This window comes from Podarcis pityusensis (assembly GCF_964106645.2).
Source record: "Podarcis pityusensis genome assembly, chromosome: 5".
Lineage (NCBI taxonomy): Eukaryota > Metazoa > Chordata > Lepidosauria > Squamata > Lacertidae > Podarcis > Podarcis pityusensis.
This window is the reverse complement of record NC_138032.1, coordinates 29,396,790-29,419,543: the sequence shown is the minus strand read 5'-3', so window position 1 is coordinate 29,419,543 and position 22,754 is coordinate 29,396,790. Positions and strand designations below refer to the sequence as shown.

Genomic DNA, 22,754 nt, shown 5'->3' with positions numbered 1-22,754 from the left:
AACAGAAGGAAATAGCACGTAAAGTAGGATTTCTGTCTCTCTCACACATACTTATAATGTGCAGCAAGTAGACAGCAGGAACAGGCAAGGCAAGCTATTATGCCCAAGTATTTTGTGCAATGAATATTTCAGTAGAAAAGTGGAGAAATTGTTGCCTGTGAGAGGGTAGGTGATGCGGATTGGATTGGATTCCTATCGTCTGCCATTCTAGGTGGCCCATTAATGGGCTTATACTCGTATGTGGATCATTCAACTATCACCGCATCAAATGATGATGTGGGTATGAAACAAGCATCTAAAAGAGGCTACAATCAATTGGTGGGCAATGTTGTTTGTGCCTCACCACTAGCTAAGAGCCCACTTAAACAAAAGGAAAAGTGATGTAATAGAATGCAGTGGTACATGATATAGGTATAGATGATATAGATTGCAGCTTTTGTTTGTTGCCTGTTTGCTGACCTACAATAAGCCATGCTGGGGTCTCAAATATGTATCAACACAGGGTGAGGTTAAACGTGATTAAATGGTTCTGTTAATCAGAAAAAATACACAACTTTTTTCAAAGCAAAAGGGGTGGGGGAAAGCTCAGTGCTCAGATCTTCATTAGGAGATACTTTCGAGAGGGAAACTCAACAAGATTAATGAATGTGATATACAGTGGTACCTCGGGTTAAGTACTTAATTCGTTCCGGAGGTCCGTACTTAACCTGAAACTGTTCTTAACCTGAAGCACCACTTTAGCTAATGGGGCCTCCTGCTGCTGCCATGCCGCCAGAGCCCGATTTCTGTTCTTATCCTGAAGCAAAGTTCTTAACCTGAAGCACTATTTCTAGGTTAGCGGAGTATGTAACCTGAAGCGTATGTAACCCTAGGTACCACTGTAGTTTAAAAGATTAGCAAGAATGCAATATTTTATTTTAAAAAATAGTTCTTGGATGTCTCAGTATCAGTTAAGTGAAGGGCACATTTGTGACTCATTCTATTTTAAGCAAAATATAACTGCCCTTCCCACCTGCCAAACTCTGTAGGAGCACAATATGGTATCAATATGGTATAGTGGTTAGCGTTCTGAACTAGGACCTTGGAGAACAAAGTTTAAATCGTCACTCAGCTATGAAGCTCCCTGGGTGGCTTTGGGCCAATCACAGTCTTTCAGCCTAATCTACGTCGCAGGATTGTTGTGAAGATAAAACAAGGAGTGGGAGAGTCCCCTGAGCACCTTGGACAAAACGTGGGGCATAAATCTAATAATAAATAGATTATGATGTTCAGGGTCTGTTACCTCTATCATAGGCCTCTAAGGGATTGCTAAAGTGGGATGCATGACGGCTGATATATTTGAAGCCCATATTAATTTCAAGGGCCTGTCTGGGCTCCTGTCAGTCCTCTTTTCCTGTGTTGTGGACTCTATAGGAAAACCATTGCCACCATTCTATATTGAGCTGATTCCAACATGCACATCACTCAATAAAAAGGTAAAGGGACCCCTGACCATTAGGTCCAGTCGTGACTGACTCTGGGGTTGCGGCGCTCATCTCGCTTTATTGGCCAAGGGAGCCGCCGTACAGCTTCCGGGTCATGTGGCCAGCATGACTAAGCCGCTTCTGGCGAACCAGAGCAGCACACGGAAACGCCGTTTACCTTCCTGCCGGAGCTGTACCTGCTTATCTACTAGCACTTTGATGTGCTTTCAAACTGCTAGGTTGGCAGGAGCAGGGACCGAGCAACTGGAGCTCACCCCGTTGCAGGGATTCGAACCGCTGACCTTCTGATCGCCAAGTCCTAGGCTCTGTGGTTTAACCCACAGTGCCACCCACGTCCCTACATCACTCAATAGTATCCGGCAAAATGTCTGCACAATTCCCATGGAATAATATTGCATATGATCAGTCCAGTAACCTCAGTGACCAATTAGCCCAATGCAGTGACTATATGAATGATTCTGAAGGCACCAGGAAATCTCAAACTGCTGCAGAATTGGACAGCCCACTTGCCATTAGTGATAGGGCATATAGTTGAATGTGAGTGCGTGCTACTTGCTCCTGTTTTAGACTTATGGCTATTTGAAATAAGAATTGGACTATGTTCCAAAGAATGCCTTGAATTCTCTTAAAGGTTAGATAAAATTATAGTATTTGTGTGAAAATGAAAGTGGGGGCAAAGTGAGGTCCACTATCAAAGGGTAGAATTATGCTATCTTTAAGATGACTTTAAACTGTGGTTGAGTGTATAATCACTGTTTTTAGCCTTGAGCTGCTCCAGCTTTGGTGGAATGTATGTCCAATGATCACTGACCAGTCTTTCATATATCTGGAGTATATAATTAGAGATGAAAAGGACAGGGGGACCATGGAAATAAATAAAAGGGGGAAAGCACTCCTACTCTGTGTAAAACCAGCTCAGGGTCATGATGAATGTTGTGTGATTTTCTACCATGATGTATCTGCAATTCCCTGGAGTCAGAAAAGAAATATCCCAACGCTATAAAGTACTGTATATGAAAACCATTCAGATGTTCTGAGTAACGCATATCAGCTGTCTGGAGGGGCGCGAAGGAGAGAATGTACTGAATCCAAACGATATCGTCCTCCCAAAGCCTGGTAAATCCAAACCATCACATCTCATCCTCCTAAAGTCTTTTTCATGAATGACTATAGCCATTTGGCAGTGGAGGTTTAGGACCAGAGTTTTCCTTGTCCTAGATGAGCTACTTTCCCCGGCTGATGAGCCCCATCTGCCCCTCATTTCCCTCTACAGCATGTGTGGAAACTGTCTTCTTGATTGTTGGACCCACTCTTTATCTTGTCTGTTCAATCTTCTGGAGCCTGTCTGCAGGGGAAGTCCCTAACTCACTGAGGGTTTGGGAACCATTGGTTACCCTCACCTGGTTTAGCTGGGCAATCGAAGCCATTTCCTGGTTTCTGGCCACTGTCACATGCTGACAGCTTCTAGGAACCACAGGTGAGAGCTGAGTGCAGAGTGGGGACCAAAGGTGGACATGACTATAAATCCCCAGAGGTGCATTCCAGTGTCTCTTGAGACAGACAGATGGCAGCAGCACTTTATCTTAAACTACAGGTCATACATAGTTCTGCTTTGTTGACTGGATTGTGAAATCAGGCTGCAGATTTGAGCACCAAGCAACTGTTTACATCTAGTTCAGAATGGAAGTTTAAATCTTCATTTGTACCAATCCTGACTGCACCAGGCTATAGTCCTTGAGATGCCAGGCCTTACTTCTGTGTCATTGGGTACTGTCACAGCTAGAATCACAGTGCTGAGTTTTATATAATTAAATTTGCCTACATCCATTTATTCTGGGAAGTGTCAGTCAATGGTCAGGTCTTCCTTGCTTTCTTGCTTTCTTATTAATTGCCATATTTGACACTGAAGATTTTCCTCCAGTTTGGATTCACTGGGTTGGATGAATTCTCCAGATCTGGGTTCTTTTTAGGGGCATTCACACCAATGAGGGCACAATCCATGTACACTAATACTTGAGGTGTACACTCATACCATTATTCACATGTAACATTTAAAATGTCTAGAATCTGTGTACCTGTCTACAAAATAGGTGAGCTGTAGAAATTAACAAGCGTATACTATTCCACACAAACATTTCTACATGTGCAGAGATAGCTTGTACCTGTGTTCATTGTAACATGTGAAGAAGCCTTTTGCATTCTCTGCAATGCTATGCCTTGACTTGCTTGCTTGAGTCTTTGGAAGCTCTCTTCTCTGTCAACGCAGTCTCTGCAGGATACCTGCTCACAGTGCATTGTTTTGTGGATAGCACAGGCTGAATTATAGAACCTTAGTGGTAGGCGGAGAACTCTGCCTTGAATAGCAGGGATTTGGACTAGGTGGTTGGTGGGTCTATTCCCAGGACTCTGAATCAGTGAACAGAAACTAAATATTTCTTTAGAGAGATGAACTTTGCAGGAGGGCATAAAACTGCCCTGCTGTGTTTCAAATATCCCTGCTGTCAAATCGCACATTATACAGATATGCATTCCAAATAGGGGAGGTCTATTCGCTCATGCAGTGGGAGCAGGTGGTGGGAGGTTGTTTTGATGAGGTTAAGAAGCTCCTCCTACCTTTCCCCAAGCAGCAGCCTAATCTGCGTCAGCAGTAATTGTGAGCCTTGCACGGCTTTTTACAGTGAGGGTGAGTGCAAGCGATACATCAATATGAGGTATCAAACTGAGACTTAGATGTTCCCTCTAAGTGGCTGCTCATTTCCTGGAGCCATAACATGGGCTAAAGGTTAACTTGCCCATTCTCTGTGGAGGGACATTTTTTTTTTTTTTTGGAAAAAAAAATCTTTCTTTCTTTCTTTCTTTCTTTGAGTAGGAGGGGGAGAAGAATGGAGCAGTGCTGTGCCGTGCTGTGTCCTACCTAGAGAGCCTGAATTTGTGCAGGTTCCTCCCTCCTCCACTCCCGCCCCCCCCCAAAAAAAACCTGGATTATTTTGCTAATCAGACTTCAGTGCAGCGAAGATAAAAGGGGGAGAATCTGTTGCCTAGATAGGAAGCTTTAATGAGCAGCTGCGCCCCTGGGGACAGCAAGCTGAAGTCGAAGGCGGCTGCTTTCCGGTCTCTTGTCATTTCTTCACTTGCTCCTTCGCCTCCTTTTTCTCCAATGGGCCTAAGCAAACGGGAACTGTCCAGGGTGCTAGAATGCTGGCTGCTTTGATGCTGAACGCAAGCGGATTGCAGAAAAAGAGGAGCTCCAGATTACTGCTCATTGCCGAAGGTAGGCTTGCTCTTTGTTTGAGAATCCCTGATTAATCAACAACAGCATCAACAGAGAGGGAGAGCGAGAGCGAGAGAGAGAGCCTGCCTGTAGTCACCGGGCGAGCGTGAGAGAGACTGTTTCAAACCTTCGCAGTCTAGGTGGCAATGAGAGAAAGGAGAGAGCATCTTTTTCTGTTGCAAGAAGCCATTTGGATAGGATGTTTTCTATCCCTCCTTGTCTTTTCTTTTGGTCTCCACAGCATCCACTCCAATGAGGCACCTTAGCCACCTCTCTGCCACTGCATATGCTGGTGTTGTAATCTTCTGTGTGGTGAAGTGGGCAAAAAAATTCCTCCCATTTCTTTCCTGCTGGACTTCAAAGCAGTGTGCCGTTGATACCCCCCTGAAACCTTTGCTGTTCTTTCTCTCAATGTGGATTTAAGATGCCAGATCCCCTCTTTCCCCCCAGCCCCACTGCATTTTTGAAAGTCAAACTTTAAAAAGGCTATTTTAATCCCACGCCGAGAAGATCGCTCTTTTGTTTTTAATGCAACACGCTGACTTCTAGAGATGCAGAATGCTACAATCTGGAAATGTTTGCCAAGAAGATCTCAAGCACTTTAATTGAAGAAAAACTGAGCCAATCTGCAAAATCTGTTTTTATGGTGCTGAAATATCCCTTCAGACTGCACTGAGATAAACCACAGGAAAGGGCTTTTACAGACAAAAGTCACCTTTAATTATTGCACTTAGCAGTCCCCCAAGGACTTTAATCTTGGTATGTACATGGTTTGTTTTGGTTTTTTTAAAAAAGAATCTCTAAGCATGCTAATGAAATACAGTGCTTATCTATATTTATATATCACTATATCACTTATCAGAGAGGCATATTGGCAGAAATGGAATGATTTACAACCCTGAAATATCTAAGCAAGAACTTTGTCTGTTTGGGGAGACATTAATCAAACCACAACAAAACCAAATAATGTTGTAATGTATTTGGGATTATTTAATGTTCTTCTACACATTAGATGCCTGATAATAAGAACATTTGGTGTCTGGAGTTTTCATTTGTAAAGGCAACATTAAATTATTAAAAGGTTGCTAGCTATTTTTCTGACGTATTAATTGATATAATACCTAACAGCTGTGTTAGTTACTTATTAGGCATCCCACACCATTAATATTTCACAACATTTCAAATATGTTTCCCTTAGCCAAAAGATCTTCACTTTATCTTGCCCTCCCCACAATACATGCCTTGAAGAACATGGAAAACAATTTAGTTAAGCAGAAAGCAAATAAGTATTTCTCCTAAATTAAAAGACCTATTGTCCTGGTAATGTTGGGATAATCTTAATCTCCTAATTATAGGTAGTGCTGGCTGTTGGCTATCCAGTTACATGCTACTTGCTTGTTAAGAAATTGTGCATTTTGGGATCACAACACATATGTGAAGGACTTCTGGTTGACAAGTAAACAACAACAGTAGTACTCCACATTCTAGAGGCTTTGAGGAGTGCAATCACAAGGAAGGGGAGATCTATCCTTTGTACACATTTATTGGGTTTGTAAAGCTCTGTATTTCTGACAAAGAGACATAATATAAACACACCTTCTTGAAAGCATTGTTTTATTTCAGGTATGCAATGCATTTTTCCCTCATTCTTTTGAAGGAGCTCCTTTTAACCATTTGTGTTATTAAAAGAGAGGTCCTTTTACAGTTGGCATAATTCCCATTTACAACAAGGGTAGCCAGCGACAGAATAGAAAGTTTCTGGATCAACCTGGTTGAGTATGTCAGAAGAGTTGATTCTTGCAAACTTTGCACTATGTGTAGCACTGCAGTCTGCCTTTGTGCTTTTGAAGAAGCCTAATGCTTTATTCCCTGTATGTGGGCCATGTGGAATTGGAAAACATTTCCTTTAAATAAATAAAAAAAATCAAGTCTGCTTAAAAATTAACAAGGCAGCAGGCAGACATGTATATGAGAGCTTCATTGACAATGTGCCTAGCAAAGAAATAATTTGTCTTCTGAAAGCCATTTCATAAAAGACAGCAACTCTGAAGAAGTGGGGGTGGGAACCCAGTGTATAACATACCAGTGCCATTAGGTCTTTAACAGTGGTGCTGTAGTCAGCAGTCTGCCAGGTATTGGATGTGGCCTAGCCTCTTTGCACTTACTGTCTTGTAAGCAATTCAAGAAGCACAGAATGAAAGCAGAGCCCAAACACTACAAGTGGTACTCCATAGAACATCTGTGGTGAGAAGAGTGTACTTCAGATGAGCTAATTGTTATGTTGTAAAATGCAAGTGAACATTCAGAGAGAGGGATGGTATACTACTGGGGTATGTGCCCAACTCTTTTTTTAATTCTTCTGCCTATCTGATAAGAAATCAATTGCCACTTAAAAATGTGATACGTAGCTATTAAACTGATAGAAAATGGTTGTGGGTTTCTTTTTGATATATATCAATGAACTATGGAAGGCACTCGTTATCTTTATTTTAGCAACTTGTTCCGTTTGATGGTTCATATTTTATTTCTCCTGCAGCACAGCATTTTTTTACAGCTCAAATCACACATGCAAATTGCAGAGTGGGAAACACTTGCAATGCAAGCAATGCAGTAGCAGCTTCATGTGGCAAGTAGTATTCATTGTAAGGTTTCATTGTAAAAGAGCGAGGTGTCAGAAACACCAAAAATGAATGTTTGCAGTAGTGTGGTGAAAATCGCCAGAACTTGTGTAGGGACCTGCTTTGCACAAATGAATTGCATACTGCAATGTGCATGTATTCACTGAGTTTTAGGGTCAATCCAGATATTCAGTACCACCCCCCTGGCACTGTAGTCTCTTCAGAACGCAGCCAAACATGGAGGACCCTTTCACACACAGGAGCTCTGTTGCACACACTAATTTCGCATTCTTGAAAGGGCTTCCTTGTGCAGTTCAGTAGGTGGAAAGTCTCTGGGTTTCCATTCCTATGCATATGCAGAATTTTCCATGCCACTGAAATGAATGGGGAAGCCTACACACATTAGAACTTCATATTCATGCTGGGTCAAAGTCCAGCTCTCTTATCTAACTGTGTGCACATGGAACATCAGACTTCTTTACATCCACCTGATCAGATGATCTGCTAAAATCCCAATTATCTATATGAGGAAATAAGGGATGGAAAGACAAAATCCATCCTCTTGCTTTCCCTCTTTTCCAATGAGCAGTTCAAGCCAGGTATTGCTAATTATATGGACAAAATCTCATTCATACTGCAGCCCACTGGAGGACAAGATCAGGGACGATGCACGCAGAGCCTCTTAATGTAGCCCTAGCTGGATGGGGACATGTGACTTTAGTTGCTCGAACGTTATGATGTATTCTGCTGTTGTTTTTACTTTACTAGATTAACCTTCCCTCTGCCATATCAAGTCTGCACTTTGAAAAAAGTCACATACTTGATTCCCTCATTCCTGAATTGCAAACTCAATTAATAATTTATTCTCATTTACAGAAATTGCATGAGAATGATTATAATGATATTTCAGTTAGTCATGAGAGTCCTTGGGTGGAATATTATTCATTGAGCTGATTCACCTTGCCATAAAGTGAACAAACTGGCAGGAACAGTAAAACTTAAAAATACATGTATTCTCTGGTTCTCTTCACTTCTTCCCTGCTGATAACTGATTGCAGGGGCGAAGGCATCTCCTACTATCCTGCAACTGATTCTTGACTCTAGCTGTGAGAGGAAGAGAAAGTAGTGGAAATTTTAAACCATGCTGTGCTTTATAGGCGGTGATGACCTTCCTATTCTATAGACACTGTTGGCTGTCACTGTCATAAATGCTCCAGACCTTTCCCCAAATGATCAAACTCCAGGGAGGTTGTCTAAGCAGTGTGGTTATTCCTTATAGCCCATTCCCACATGTTCTGTGCCAAAGAGATGATCAGGCAGCAATCAAATCTGGGTGAGAGGTGCCACCAAAATTGTAGCCGAAACAGAACTATTCAGAAACAAGAGGGGAGGTATCAATTAAAAAAACCCTAAGTATGCAGAACCCTCCCTCCAATAGCCCAATAAGGATTGGAATAGCTCAGCAATCTCAGAATGTAGAGTGACAGCCAGGAGAGTAGCATGGTGGGGTGTGGGGTGGAGAGACTAGGCAGCTGGAACCCTGAACAGGAGCACTGCTTTTTGTACTACAACATTTTGTTGCAGGTTCCACTTGCATACTCTAAGTACAAAGCCTACATAAGACCAAATACAACAGCACGCACACACACACACACACACACACACACACACACAACAATACATCTAACATATGAAATTCAGAAACATCCAATAATATTTATATGGCAAGGACTCTTATAAACCCAGTCTACTGAAATGGATAAATTATTATTATAATTATTCGTGATTAATATATATTATGGCTGTGTGTACATCATACTTTTAGAGGACATGAGAAGTACAATTTTTCCTCCAAAGAATCCTGGGAATGGCATTTTACCCTTCACAGAACTTCAATTCCCAGCACCCTGAAGCTAGTTCCCAGGACTCTTTGCCGGGAATGTGTGTTGAATGTATGACGTGTATGCAGCCTATATGGCAGCTGGGTAACCTAAGAAAGCATGGTATGAACCCTGGTTCAAATTTCATGAAAAAGTGATAGATGAAGGTTCTGCATTGTTGATTGATTCATTATAGGTATAGACACAACTTGAGAAAAAATACATTAAAAATTCAATGATGTTCATGAAGCTCCAAGGGGCACCTGGTATTTATAACCAGTTCATTTGGAGCCTCATTTCTAAACACAATATTATTGGTTTTCTTATGATTTGCCCCCTTGATCCAATACTATTTTCCTCAAACTGGTTCTAAGAGATCAAACAGCCCAACTCAAACTGATGTTCCTGGATTTTAGGCTGATTTGGTCCCTATTAACATCTGCACATGTAGATCCAGTGTCTCCCCATTTTCATCCCCACTGCAGGGCCAGAGAAAGTTCCTGTGAAATTCTGTATCTTGGCAGAATTTTCATTTTTCATGTTGAGGTGTCACAATGAATTTCATCATTTCAGAAGGGGGAAAAAATAACCAAGTAGAAAAATAGACTCCTGTTACATGGTTAGACTATATCACCAGTTTAAAGGCAATTTAGAGATCTCTCTGCAAGAGTGGAAGGTACTTCCTTAGTGTGGAGGAGCAGGCAAGGTCACCCTATCTGTAGTCTCCTATGTCATCCAACAGGCTACTCTAAACTGTCCGCCTACCTTTGTGGAATCAGTTTTTCAAAAGGAGCACAAGGGACTGAAGACAGGAGAAAACTGGAATAAACAAAACACTCTTTGTATGAGTAGAATTGCCTTCCACCTGTTCAGTGTATTATTTGGATCCAAATCTTTGCCAATGCAAATTTTGAGAATGATGCTGATACTAACTCATCAGAAAATTTGGTTCTAAGACAGTCATGAGCATCTGCAAGAATATTTCAAGGGGTGTGAACAAAGTAAATGACTGAAAGATGTGAGCAGGCTATTTCCACCATATCCAAACCTCGTGTCTGTTGCACTTGCCTGAAGTTCATTCATACAGAGGTTGCACAATGTTTTCCCAGTGTTTAAGATCAAATACAATCATAAATGAATGTAATGAGAACTGCAAATAATCTTCACGTGGCAATGTCATTGTTAAGAGCCCTTTGGGGCTTATTGGGTTGGCTTTCAATTCTTCCTTCTGAAGCCCCAGCTTGCTTTTTTCTGCCCTGAAGAGTATTTAGAGGCTTGTGCATATGGCATGGGAAACCATTGGAGTAAAAATGATCCAATGAATCTGAATGCACGTATGGATCTAATGCAAAAACATCCCTGGCAGCCAAGATCCATGCATTAATCCACCTGCAAAACCATGAGAAACAGTGTCAGACAAAATTAATGTGCCTAAGGTGACAACAAAAAAGCCATGCTTGCTCTAAATTTAGGTCTACTTCAAAAATATCTGGAAAGCAAATTTTGAAATCCAAAGTAGGGCAGTGCAAAAAAGTGAGCAAGTCTTTGAGGTTGTCATTACTCTTCATCAGACTGAATGTTAAACAAGGTAATTTGTAGCCAGGAAGTCTGCATTTGTTCCCAGTCTTAAGATGAAGCATTGAAGGAGAAAGCAGACTGAAGTAGGTTATGCTCACCTAGTTGCTAGGAAGGTTTCATATTTCACCTAGGACTCCCGGGATGAAAAGATACACAGTGGCTGATCCCCCATTTTTTAAAATATAAAATTCAGCAGTCACTCAGATCTTTCTTCAGCTTTATGTAAAATGACATTGGAGAAAGTTGATCTTAAGCTAGTAAGCTAAAAAATGATTTATCTGTATGGACTTCTTTTCCCTCTTTGTCAACCTACAGGAAGTATTTTCCTCCATTTATTATCTCCAACAAGATGATGAGTTCTAATCAGGAGGAAGTCACTTTGGGCACTTTCCTCCAGTATATTGAAGATATGGGCATGAAGGCCTATGATGGTTTGGTTATACAGAACGCATCTGACATTGCTCGAGAGAACGATCGGATGAGGAATGAAACGAACCTGGCTTACTTGAAAGAAAAGAATGAAAAACGTCGGAAACAAGAAGAAGCAATAAAACGGTAACTATCTGGTTTTGTTAAAAATCGGGGTTGATTGAGAAAGAGTAAACAGGTCCCTTCAAAATCTGAAATGTTGGCTACAGATTAAAAGATTGTCTCCACTAGTTGAGGGTTGACATGGCTATTTCAAGGAAGTGATGTTGGTTTTGGAGGTCAATGAGACTGGCAGCCTAATGGAACAGCGATAGCTCTGTTAGGATATAATGATGCTGTTGAAGCTAATATATAGTCCACTTCCCGGCAGATTGTCCAAGCTGTGTTACCCATCCCATTGCATGTCATGGAAGGAAGGAAGAGGGGAGCCTGTCCCTCACTGCACTGCCTTCAGGAGAGTGGCAGATGAGAACTGCACATACACCATGGCTTAAAACAGGGGCCCACTTGACAATGCTTTCAGCTGCATGTATATAAAAAAGAGGGGATCCTTTGGCTGGCTATGTCTAAGAGAGTTTGCAAAGACAAGGGTCACTTGTTCTGGCCAGAAATGTCACAAGGAGAACGTGGATTTCAAGCACTGGTTTGCATTATGGATTTCAGAGTTTGGCTGTTTGAATGCGGATACGAGAACCACAAGTACAGCCATGGATTTCCCCTGTAGCTTCCCATTCTACTGCTTTCACAGCTGAATGAAGCATGCCACTTTAAGACATAAACCATGGCTTGCCTCATGAGCTGCAATGGGGAACACAACAGAAACGGCTTCAGCTTCTCCATACCATATATCTATATCAATAGCTATGTATCATCTATATCTGTATATCTCAACCCCCCCCCCGCCAAATCAAATGAATATTGGATTACACTGAATGTATATTTCTTGGAAGAGAGGTGGAGAGAAGGTAGCATGTGGTTTCAATTGACCTTTATGTGGTGCTTGTATTATGTGATATTTTTCCTACTTATGTGGTCGTATGCTACTGGTAGTCAGCTAGTGAATATTCTCAGAAGGACAAACAGTAGAATACGGCTGAAAATGTCATTTCTCCTGTCTATCCAGGAGCAAAAACTGGAGCCAGGAAATGTTTCCCCAAAGTGTTTCTTCAGGGGGAGTGTGATCCCCATCTTGAATCGGCTGAACATCTCTTCCCAGTTTAGCCTTCCCTTCTACCATCAGTACTTACATCTTGTCTAGATTTGCCATAGATATCACTGGTTGAGAATTCTGAAGCTATGATATCCAAGCCCACTGAAAAGCAATCTTCTTTCAAAGATCAACCCAGATTTTTCATATCCAAGCTATACAATAATCTTATTCCAAAATTGTTTTGATAGATGCAATTACATCCCCGGGCTGTAACTCATTGTATCAGAAACATGGAGATGATATGCAGATCATGCTAATTTTACACTTAAATCAGCCACATCCCTCAGGCTTGTGACACATTTCCAAAATGGCCTTTAGTGCTGAAGACTTTGCCCATTTTTAAAAATACATATATAGAGAAATTAATAATTGCAATTCTCACATTTACTGGGACTCCAGCCCAGGAAGAAATCTATTCTTTCCAAGCACATTGGAGAGATTCACTTGTTTTAATTATATTGAGGACATGTTTTTGAGTGCTTGATAGATTAGAAACAAAACAGTGAAACAGACTATCTATTAATCTCCAGACAGTGCTGTCTGGTGCACCAGTATCATTGTTCCTTATCCAGCAGCCGTGTGAGAGAAAATTAGAAACCTATTCTTTGGTCACAGAGCAGAGGAAGAATCTTAGAGAAGGTTTTTGTAGCATTTAGTAGCATTCCACTTAGGAGAAGCAAAAGATATCTTCCCTTTCACATGCTTGTTGGACTCCTATATTTACATATGCATGCTCATCACTTGAGGACTACAGCATCAATAAAGATCTGCAACTGTGAAACAGACATCACACCTCCACAAGTGCATGGGTGTCATATCACCTCACTTCACTTGAAGTGCAGTGTTTCAATGGGGTAATTAATGCTCACACACTGTCAGTGTTGGCATTTACCGAGCGATGTCCATGCATATATGAATTAGCCTTCAATGGGGAATTGAAAAGTGTGGCTTCCACAGATGGGTAGCAACTGGTTGGTGAGCTTAAAGAGATACAAGTGATTATTTGTGAGTTGGAGCCAAGCCCATGTTGACCTGATGAAGGCCAAGTAGGGTGGGAAAAATAATATGATTGCCTTCAGGTTCCAAGTGCAGGCAAATGTTACTGATTTGCTAGATTCATCTATCTCTGTCTGTTTTCCAACTGGAGTATGGTACTGAGATGGTGCTTGCTTGTAGCCGTGGTTGAGTGGAGTGCCTTGGATAGGTCTGGAGCATCATCACTTCTGAATGAAGCATCAATACATTTGAAGGTGCTGGCCTGACACCTTTGGAGCTCTGCTGCAGGCAGCAAAAAACCTTGAGCCCACTCCAAAAAATATGGAGACAATATTGCTGTTTTATATGGCGTTTTAGAAGGATAATATAGGACTTGGTACTTTTTCACAGTCTGGCTCCTCTAAGGCATTGGTTGGCAAACTAAGGCCTGGGGGCCAGATCCGGCCCAATCACCTTCTCAATCCGGCCCACGGACGGTCCAGGAATCAGTGTGTTTTTACATGAGTAGAATGTGTCCTTTTATTTAAAATGCATCTCTGGGTTATTTGTGGGGCATAGAAATTTGTTCTCCCCCCCAAAAAAATAATAATAGTCTGGCCTCCACAAGGTCTGAGGGACAGTGGATTGGCCCCCTGCTGAAAAAGTTTGCTGACCCCTGCTCTAATGTGTCATCTTGGGGGGGGGGGGGGATACTGGTTTTTTTAAAGAACAAAAACAGGAAGGCTAATACCAGTAGCCGTAGTTCTGGACAGTGATATGTATTACAGGGTGATCTGTGAATAAGATGGTAGGAAATATTTTCAACAATACATCATTTAATGCCAAACAACTTGCTATGCTTTAGGGCTTCTGATAGATATGTGTGTGTTTTATGTGCTGAACCATACAATAAATGTCTTGTATCTTAAACAGTTGTTAAAAAAAATAACTGTTAAAAACAGTTGTAAAAATATTCTAAGGCAATAAGAAGTATTACATACCTCTTGTGTAAAAAAAAGAAGAAAAAAGACATTCACATCCATTGTATTGCACATTTTCCCCTGAAGTAAAATGGAAGTGAGAATGATGCTTTCATGAATAGCAGTGGCATTAAGAATGATTTTGGCAGGATGGTTAATAGTAACAAAACAAAACTCATACCTCATATATCTTTCCTAATAAGTGAGTCTTAAGCTATTCCTTCTGAGTGTACTGATAAAGTCTTTGTCTCTTACTGGATGGAGTCAGCTGATGAATTTCTGACCTAATTTTAGTATAGCAGTCAGCAATTGTGCAAAGAATTCCAGGTTAATGTGGTGATTAAGAGAATGAGATGAAATGATGATACAAACGTTTAGTATGTCTGTGACTGTTTTGTGGCCGTTTTATTGTTAGCCTTTTCTTTAAAAAAATCATTTCGAAAAACAATGTTATTTTAAAATATAACACACCATTATTCACACGTTGATATTGTTAAAGCGCAACACTGCTCATCACATTTCCTAGGAAGCATGGACCTACTTTCCTTCTCGTGGGTGGTCTGTGCATTCCTCTAGACGTCTATTGCCCACTCGTAAGAGATCACAGTACACCAATTGCTGGAGGGTTTACTTCTGGATACGAATGTCAGGGAAGCTCCATCAATTCATAGTGCTGTAGGACGGATGGATATTTTGGGTTTACCTGTAGGCACTCGTGGTTTTAGACCTTTGCCTGCCAGCCTTTTCATAGCTGAAGCAGACATCCCGGTAATTCACGTTGCTTTGATTTTAATGTTTCCATGTTTATGCTCCCCTAGCATCATCATCTCATGAAATACTTTTTTAAATGCATGGTAGTAAAACAGTGATGGGGAAACTCAGGCTCAGGGACCACATTCCATCTTCCAGGTGCCTCTGTCTAGCCCTCAATACTCTCCACAGGCCACACCCCTCACTGCTCCTGCCTTGTGCCCCATATGTTTTTGCCTGGCTGACATATGTCCTTGATCTCTGATAATGCCCCTTTCTTGTCTGAATGGAGGATAGAAAGAGTTGTGTGTGGAAACTACTCTACTCTACAAACAAAACATTTACATCCATTGCTCTGCCTACTTTTGCCTCACCCACCACTGACATGAGGTCACCAGAAGGTTAGCCAGAAGTGAATGTAGTACGCAGGCTGAAAAGGGTTCCTCATCCCTTCTGAAAAATATCCCCACTCTAAAATAGCTTTTAAAAGGGATGCGGGTGGCGCTGTGGGTTAAACCACAGAGCCTAGGGCTTGCCAATCAGAAGGTTGGCAGTTTGAATCCCCACGACGGGGTGAGCTCCCATTGCTTGGTCCCTGCTCCTGCCAACCTAGCAGTTCGAAAGCACGTCAAAGTGCAAGTAAATAAATAAGTACTTCTCTGGCAGGAAGTTAAACAGCATTTCCGTGCGCCGCTCTGGTTCGCCAGAAGTGGCTTAGTCATGCTGGCCACATGACCCAGAAGCTGTACGCTGGCTCCCTCGGCCAATAAAGCGAGATGAGTGCCACAACCCCAGAGTTGTCCACGACTGGACCTAATGGTCAGGGGTCCCTTTACCTTAAAATAGCTTATATATTAGGATCATTTAATACTGCTATTGGCAATAACAACGAAATCTGAATGAGCTTATTGAGAATGACTGTGTTGTATGGCTACAGTGGCTAACATTGTTTTTGGCAAGATTGGCATAATTCAAGCCCGCTCCAATGCACACTCTTTTATGTATTTATTTATTGCATCAGAAGGTGAGGTTGTTTTCTTGTATCTCCATGGAGAAAAGGGCAAGAGGTTTAGGGTGCAATCCTATGGTCTTGGGACAGCATCCTTGGGTGCTGTGGATTTTGAGCAGGTAGAGCAGCAGGTCTGCTCATGAAGGTCTCCTAGTTGCAGCCAGAGGTAAATCCATGGCCATGATAAGAATACAGAAAGAGTCCTGCTGATCAGGCCAAAGACCCATCCAATCCAGAATTCTGTCCTCACAGTCGACAACCAGATGTCTGCAAGCAGGACCTCTAATTCCCAGCAACCGCTAATCTTTTCATTCACTCCCACTGAGCACCTTCCAATCCCAATGCATTTAATGGTGAAAGTCTTGCACATCGTCATTTAGATGCAGCTCCAGCACTCTTTGGTCCAGCCTTAGTCCCATTCCGAGCACTGAAGTGCCACTGCATGCGGCTTTGTTTTGCTCATTCCCGGGAATAAGTAGACAGATGTTGCAAAGGAGGAGGAGCATGTCTGCTGCTTCCATTCTGTGCCAGAGCTAACAGAAATGGGCCAGCCAGGCAAGAGCAGAGCTAAGCTCTTGTAAAGAACAAGTAATTGTAATGAACAGCTGTCATCTCAACCCCTCATGATCTATGGCAAGCCACACACTGAAGACTAACCCTTCAGCAAATGTAAGCACATTTATTTATTTTTTGCTTTCCTTTAAGAAAATAACTCTCATATTCTTTTATGTGTGCATTTATGTTTAGCTTAGCTAGAGAGCAGGATCTAAAGCAGAAAAAGGGATGTGGGAGGGGGAGAGTGTGTGTGAAAGGGACAGACAGACAGACAGACAGACAGACATAAGAAGGATCTTGCAGTGCCATCCTATGCTTGTTTACTTTGAAGTAAGTCAAATTGTGTTCAATGGGGCTTACTCAAGGAGAAGTGTAAATAGGCTTTCAGCCCCAGCGTGGGCTGAGTACCTTTGACATCTTACACGGCTGCATGTGCAGCAAGACTTGATTTATTGCTGATACAAATTTTGTCTTAGCTGACAAAATACAATGCAATATTGGATTAGCATCTCTCTCCTAAATGTATCTGCTTGGAAATGTGTGTCATTGACTTCAAGGAAGTCTTCCATAGATACAAAGCCCAGAATTCTGCAAATGGCCACATTGAAGGGTTTGACAATTATTCATTCATCAAAGATCATAATGTCATTTGATTGCAATAATGTGGTAGTGTCGAGAAGACAGCACGATATTGGCTACCCCTGCCATAGGCCAATAAAACAAAATAGAAAGGCACAGACTACTTTTATATTTTTGAAATTGCTACTGGCTAAGATTGTGCTCAGTGAACTTCATGCTTCAAATATGCTATGGGATTCATGCTTTGTCAGTGACAACATGCTGTAGGTCAGTCCTCCAGGAAAACTATCCAACCCTGTGATCTACCACAGTGGAAAATGTGTTTGGATGGCTTGCAATGACTGCTGCAAGAGTGCAATGTCATAACCTGTGGCTTTCAACTGGTGCTGCAAACAAAGGCTGGATATGAAGCTGGCTTGGTGTTATTGTGCTGGGAACAACCAGTGACCAGGTCAAATCAAATGTGTAGCATATAAAAGAAAGGAGGTATGATGATGATGATGATGATGATGATGATGATGCAAGGATCAGCGATGATTTCTCAACATCTCCAATGTGCTCATTTCCAATATTAGTTGAGGGTAAGCTTCGATAATGGACTTGGAGGCAGCAAGCATCAGAGTAGGATTTCCTGCTTCTTATCAGTGCAAGGTAGATGCACCCAGTAATGAGTAGCCAACGTTTCAAGGTGCTAAGGTAATCTAAACACTTGGATAGTAAAAAGCTGGGTATCACTGACAAAGGCAGATATTTATCTGGGTCAAGATTATGTGGGTCAATGTCTTATTTAGTTGTTGCATTAATAAACATATGCTTCACATGCAACGTGATGCCGTTTCCCAGGACTGAATAATAGCCAGCTCTAATCAAAGGATTTGTGCCTATGGAAGGATGGAATCATGACGCAAATAGAGCTGCTTTTTTCATGATCTTTCTGGATAGTTGACATAGTGACTCCACTGCGTGCAAAGTAAATACTGTAATGTACATGCCATTATCTCATGACCTTGTTATAGACAGGTTAATGTGGAGAAGGTGCCATCTACAGCTTTGCTATCCATTGTCAATGAAATGGTTTCATTAGAGATGCCCTCCAAATGCATTACGGCGTATTTATAAATAATTGAGGTGAACTAGATAACAAATCCGCCTTTCCAAAAGCTTTCTATCCATATGGCTCCCCATATGTAAGACAAAGCGAATGGTAATGGCAAGAGAAATTTCGTCCCAATTATCATTTTTGAGCATAAGAAGGGATCACACACAAAAAACCATTTAGAAGGACCATTCAGAAGCCTGACTCTGTGTTATTCCTTACAATTTTGAAACATCTGTTTTATAAACAGTGTGACAGAAGCTGGGTGTCATCCCCACTCTGCTGAATGGTAGTATGATACCAGGGGGTTCCAGGCAGTCACCTAGCGTTTGTGCTCTTTTGGAGAATAGAAGATGCTGTGGGGAGTGTCGTAGCTTTAAGAAAGATGATTTGTTCACATGTGTACACCTTCAGCCTGCATGGAGGGAGTCTGGATCTTAAAGGTAAACGTAAAGGGACCCCTGACCCTTAAGTCCAGTCACCGACGACTCCGGGGTTGCAGCACTCATCTCATTCTGTAGGCTGAGGGAGCCGGCGTTTGTTCGCAGACAGCTTCCGGGTGGTGTGGCCAGCATGACTAAGCCGCTTCTGGTGAACCAGAGCAGTGCACGGAAATGCCATTTACCTTTTTTTTTTTAAAAAAAATAATATTTATTAAGATTTGAAAGGTTACAAAAAGGAAAAAGGAAAAATAGAAAACAGCATATTAAGCAAAAACAGAACATCACATCACAATACAGAAAAGAAGGAAAAAAAACAAAACAAAAAACACAACAACAACAAAAATAAAAAAGTTAAAAAATGCAATGAATCTTCCCATAACTTATCTTTCATTTACTTATTTCCTTGACCTCCTCACACCTCCCTTTTTTGTATTCTAGTTCAGTTAGCTATTTCAGCAAATCCTTTCCATCTTTTCCAGTTTTTGTCCTATATTTTATCTTAATATAATGTAACTTTACTTTCCCTCCTTTCACCATTTAAGAATCTATTTTTTCTTAATCCTCTATAGCATTTCTGCTAAAACCACATTACTTCATTCCAACATCCATCTAACATTCCTTAATTTTACAATGTTTCTGTAAATAAACTTTAAATTTCTTCCAATCTTCTTCCACCGACTCTTCTCCCTGGTCTCGGATTCTGCCAGTCATTTCCGCCAGTTCCATGTAGTCCATCACCTTCATCTGCCATTCTTCCCGGGTGGGTAGATCTTGTGTCTTCCAATACTTCACGATGAGTATTCTTGCTGCTGTTGTAGCATACATAAAGAAAGTTCTATCCTTTTTTGGCACCAATTGGCCAACCATGCCCAGGAGAAAGGCCTCTGGTTTCTTCAGAAAGGTATATTTAAATACCTTTTTCATTTCATTATAACTCATCTCCCAGAATGTCTTAATCCTTGGGCACGTCCACCAAAGGTGAAAAAATGTACCTTCAGTCTCTTTACATTTCCAACATTTATTATCAGGCAAGTGATATATTTTTGCAAGCTTGACTGGTGTCATGTACCACCTGTAGATCATTTTCATTATATTCTCTCTTAAGGCATTACATGCCGTAAACTTCATACCTGTGGTCCATAACTGTTCCCAGTCAGCCATCATAATATTATGTCCTACATCTTGTGCCCATTTAATCATAGTTGATTTCACCATTTCATCCTGGGTATTCCATTTCAACAGCAAGTTATACATTCTTGACAAGTTCTTAGTTTTGGGATCTAACAGTTCTGTTTCCAGTTTTGATTTTCCCACCTGGAAGCCAATTTTTTTATCCAAAGTGTACGCCTCCATTATTTAGTAATAATGGAGCCAATCTCGCACTCTATTTTTTAGTTTTTCAAAACTCTGCAGTTTTAATCTGTCTCCCTCTTGTTCCAAAATTTCCCAATATTTTGGCCAGTTGGCCTCCATATTGAGCTTTTTCTGAGCCTTCGCTTCCATTGGTGACAACCACCTTGGGGTTTTATTTTCAAACAAGTCCTTATATCTTATCCAGACATTAAACAATGCTTTTCTGACAATATGGTTTTTAAACGCTTTATGTGCTTTAACCTTATCATACCACAAATATGCATGCCACCCAAATACGTTGTTAAAACCTTCTAGGTCCAACACGTCAGTATTTTCAAGAAGCAGCCAATCTCTCAGCCAACAAAACATGGCTGATTCATAATAAAGTTTAAGGTCTGGCAGGGCAAATCCACCTCTTTCTTTGGCATCAGTTAATATCTTAAATTTTATTCGAGGCTTCTTGCCCTGCCAGACAAATCTAGGAATATCTCTCTGCCACTTCTTGAAACAATCCATCTTGTCCAAAATGCCATTTACCTTCCCGCCAGAGCGGTACCTATTTATCTACTTGCACTTTGACGTGCTTTTGAACTGCTAGGTTTGCAGGAGCAGGGACCGAGCAACGGGAGCTCACCCCGTCGCGGGGATTCGAACCACTGACCTTCGGATCAGCAAGTCCTAGGCTCTGTGGTTTAACCTACAGCAACACCCACGTCCCTTACAGCACGGTGATTTCAAGTGTGGCTTGTTCCACACAGCAGTACAGTACAGTGGTACCTCGGGTTACATACGCTTCAGGTTACATACGCTTCAGGTTACAGACTCCGCTAACCCAGAAATATTACCTCGGGTTAAGAACTTTGCTTCAGGATGAGAACAGAAATCATGCTCTGGCGGCGCGGAAGCAGGAGGCCCCATTAGCTAAAGTGGTGCTTCAGGTCAAGAACAGTTTCAGGATAAGAACGGACTTCCAGAACGAATTAAGTACTTAACCAGAGGTACCACTGTACTGGGGTCAAAGATGGATCTCAGTCTTTCTTCTCCCCTTCTTTTTCCCAGCACACCTTCCTCTAAAGACTCTGTTTTCCTGTCACTTCAAACACACACCCCATCACCATGGCAATCTCTGTGTGCCCAGGCCCAAGATTCCTCTTAGATGGACCATCAACACCTTTTGTCATGTTAATGCCTCTATCCCAGGTGAGACCCTATCTTGGAAAGGAAGTTTAGCTTGTACTTTTCTTCTGGCCTGCCATCTTCCCTTCAATACTCCCAATAATCAAAATCCTACCATTTATTAATTTCTAAAGTTTAAGCTCCCCACCCGAATCTATATCAATATATCTATTGAAAGAGTAACCTAGATGACCAAGGAGGCTAGCATGCCCGGGAGGAGGGTTCTAACTGAGTCTGATGTACCAGTTTTGTATGTGCAGGGTTTTGGTTTTATTTTCCGTATGGAGCAACAACCATATATTCTGCCCTTGCACCTCCTGTCTGAAGGACAGCCCCTAGACAAATTCATCCTGTGATCTTGCCAGCCATGCATTTTACTTCATCTAATCCAGAAAGCTGATAGCCTGATATTTTCCTTTAATACTCCTAAAGCAGAAATGACCTGGTAGAAACTTTGCCGCTATCCTAGTACCTTTGTATAGAACAATGTAATTAACACGGAGACATGGGCATTGCAAAATGTTCTTCATCTTTCAGTCAGTGTCTAAAAATACACCATAGTTCCAGGGTCAATAGATGTTATTGCTACCTGTTATGAATCACTTTTTGGCCATAGTCCAGTCCTTCAGTGGGTTGATGCTGACATTACTACATGCAGCCTGGCTAAGCTTCTTAGGAGATTGAAGAGGTTGAACAGGGTAGATAGAACTTTGCTGAGCAGATGCACAAAAAAAGGAGGGGCATATATGGACAGGACTCAGTCAAGTGAGGTCCTAATCAAAGTACCGTCTTGCATGTCTAGCTTCAGGGAATTGACCTTTGCAAATTCTGATAAGAAGTGACTTGATTCTTACCACCCAGACAAATGTATGGAGGAGTGGAATGCAGTTCTCCTTCTCAAATTTTGTGATGCAGTTCTCAAAGTGGGAAACAATGTACCAGAATGCATATAAAAATATTTTATGCATATAAAAATATGCATTGAGGATAAAATGTGACAGAAGTGCATATTTTGCAAGAAAGAACATTAAAATATATCTTCAAATACAAAACAAAATATACAGGCAACAGATGAAAGGAAACCAAGAAACCAAAAAAAGTGATCAGATAACTAAATCCCCATAAAAGCCTACTGAAAGGAGTAGGGTCTAAAATCAGCTTTCTATCTGTGGTGAATAGAGCTGCCATACATCTGGATTTTCCCGGACATTACTGAGATTTCAAAGGAAAAAATGACAGCTGGGGGGAATTTCTGGCAGGCGACAGTCCTGGATCTTAGGCAAGTCAATTTAAAAAATTAGTCAACAATTTTCGGGGTATCTTGGTTTTTACTTTTTGAAATATGGCAACCCTAGTGGTGAATCTTGT

General features: G+C 41.4%; 1 protein-coding gene across 5 annotated transcripts in view; it reads left to right on the top strand.

The window, feature by feature from the left end:
- Window positions 1–4,133: 4,133 nt before the first annotated feature.
- NYAP2 (neuronal tyrosine-phosphorylated phosphoinositide-3-kinase adaptor 2) overlaps window positions 4,134–22,754 on the top strand; it is a 147,257-nt gene continuing 128,636 nt past the window's right edge. For 4 of the 5 annotated variants that reach the window (XM_081006891.1, XM_081006889.1, XM_081006890.1 and 1 more), the window contains exons 1-2: window positions 4,134–5,514; window positions 11,147–11,386. In XM_081006891.1, coding sequence (XP_080863017.1) covers window positions 11,181–11,386 — 206 coding nt within the window. In that variant the 5' untranslated portion in view covers window positions 4,134–5,514; window positions 11,147–11,180. The remainder of the gene's footprint in view (window positions 5,515–11,146; window positions 11,387–22,754) is intronic. The other variant, XM_081006888.1, reaches the window with a different exon arrangement.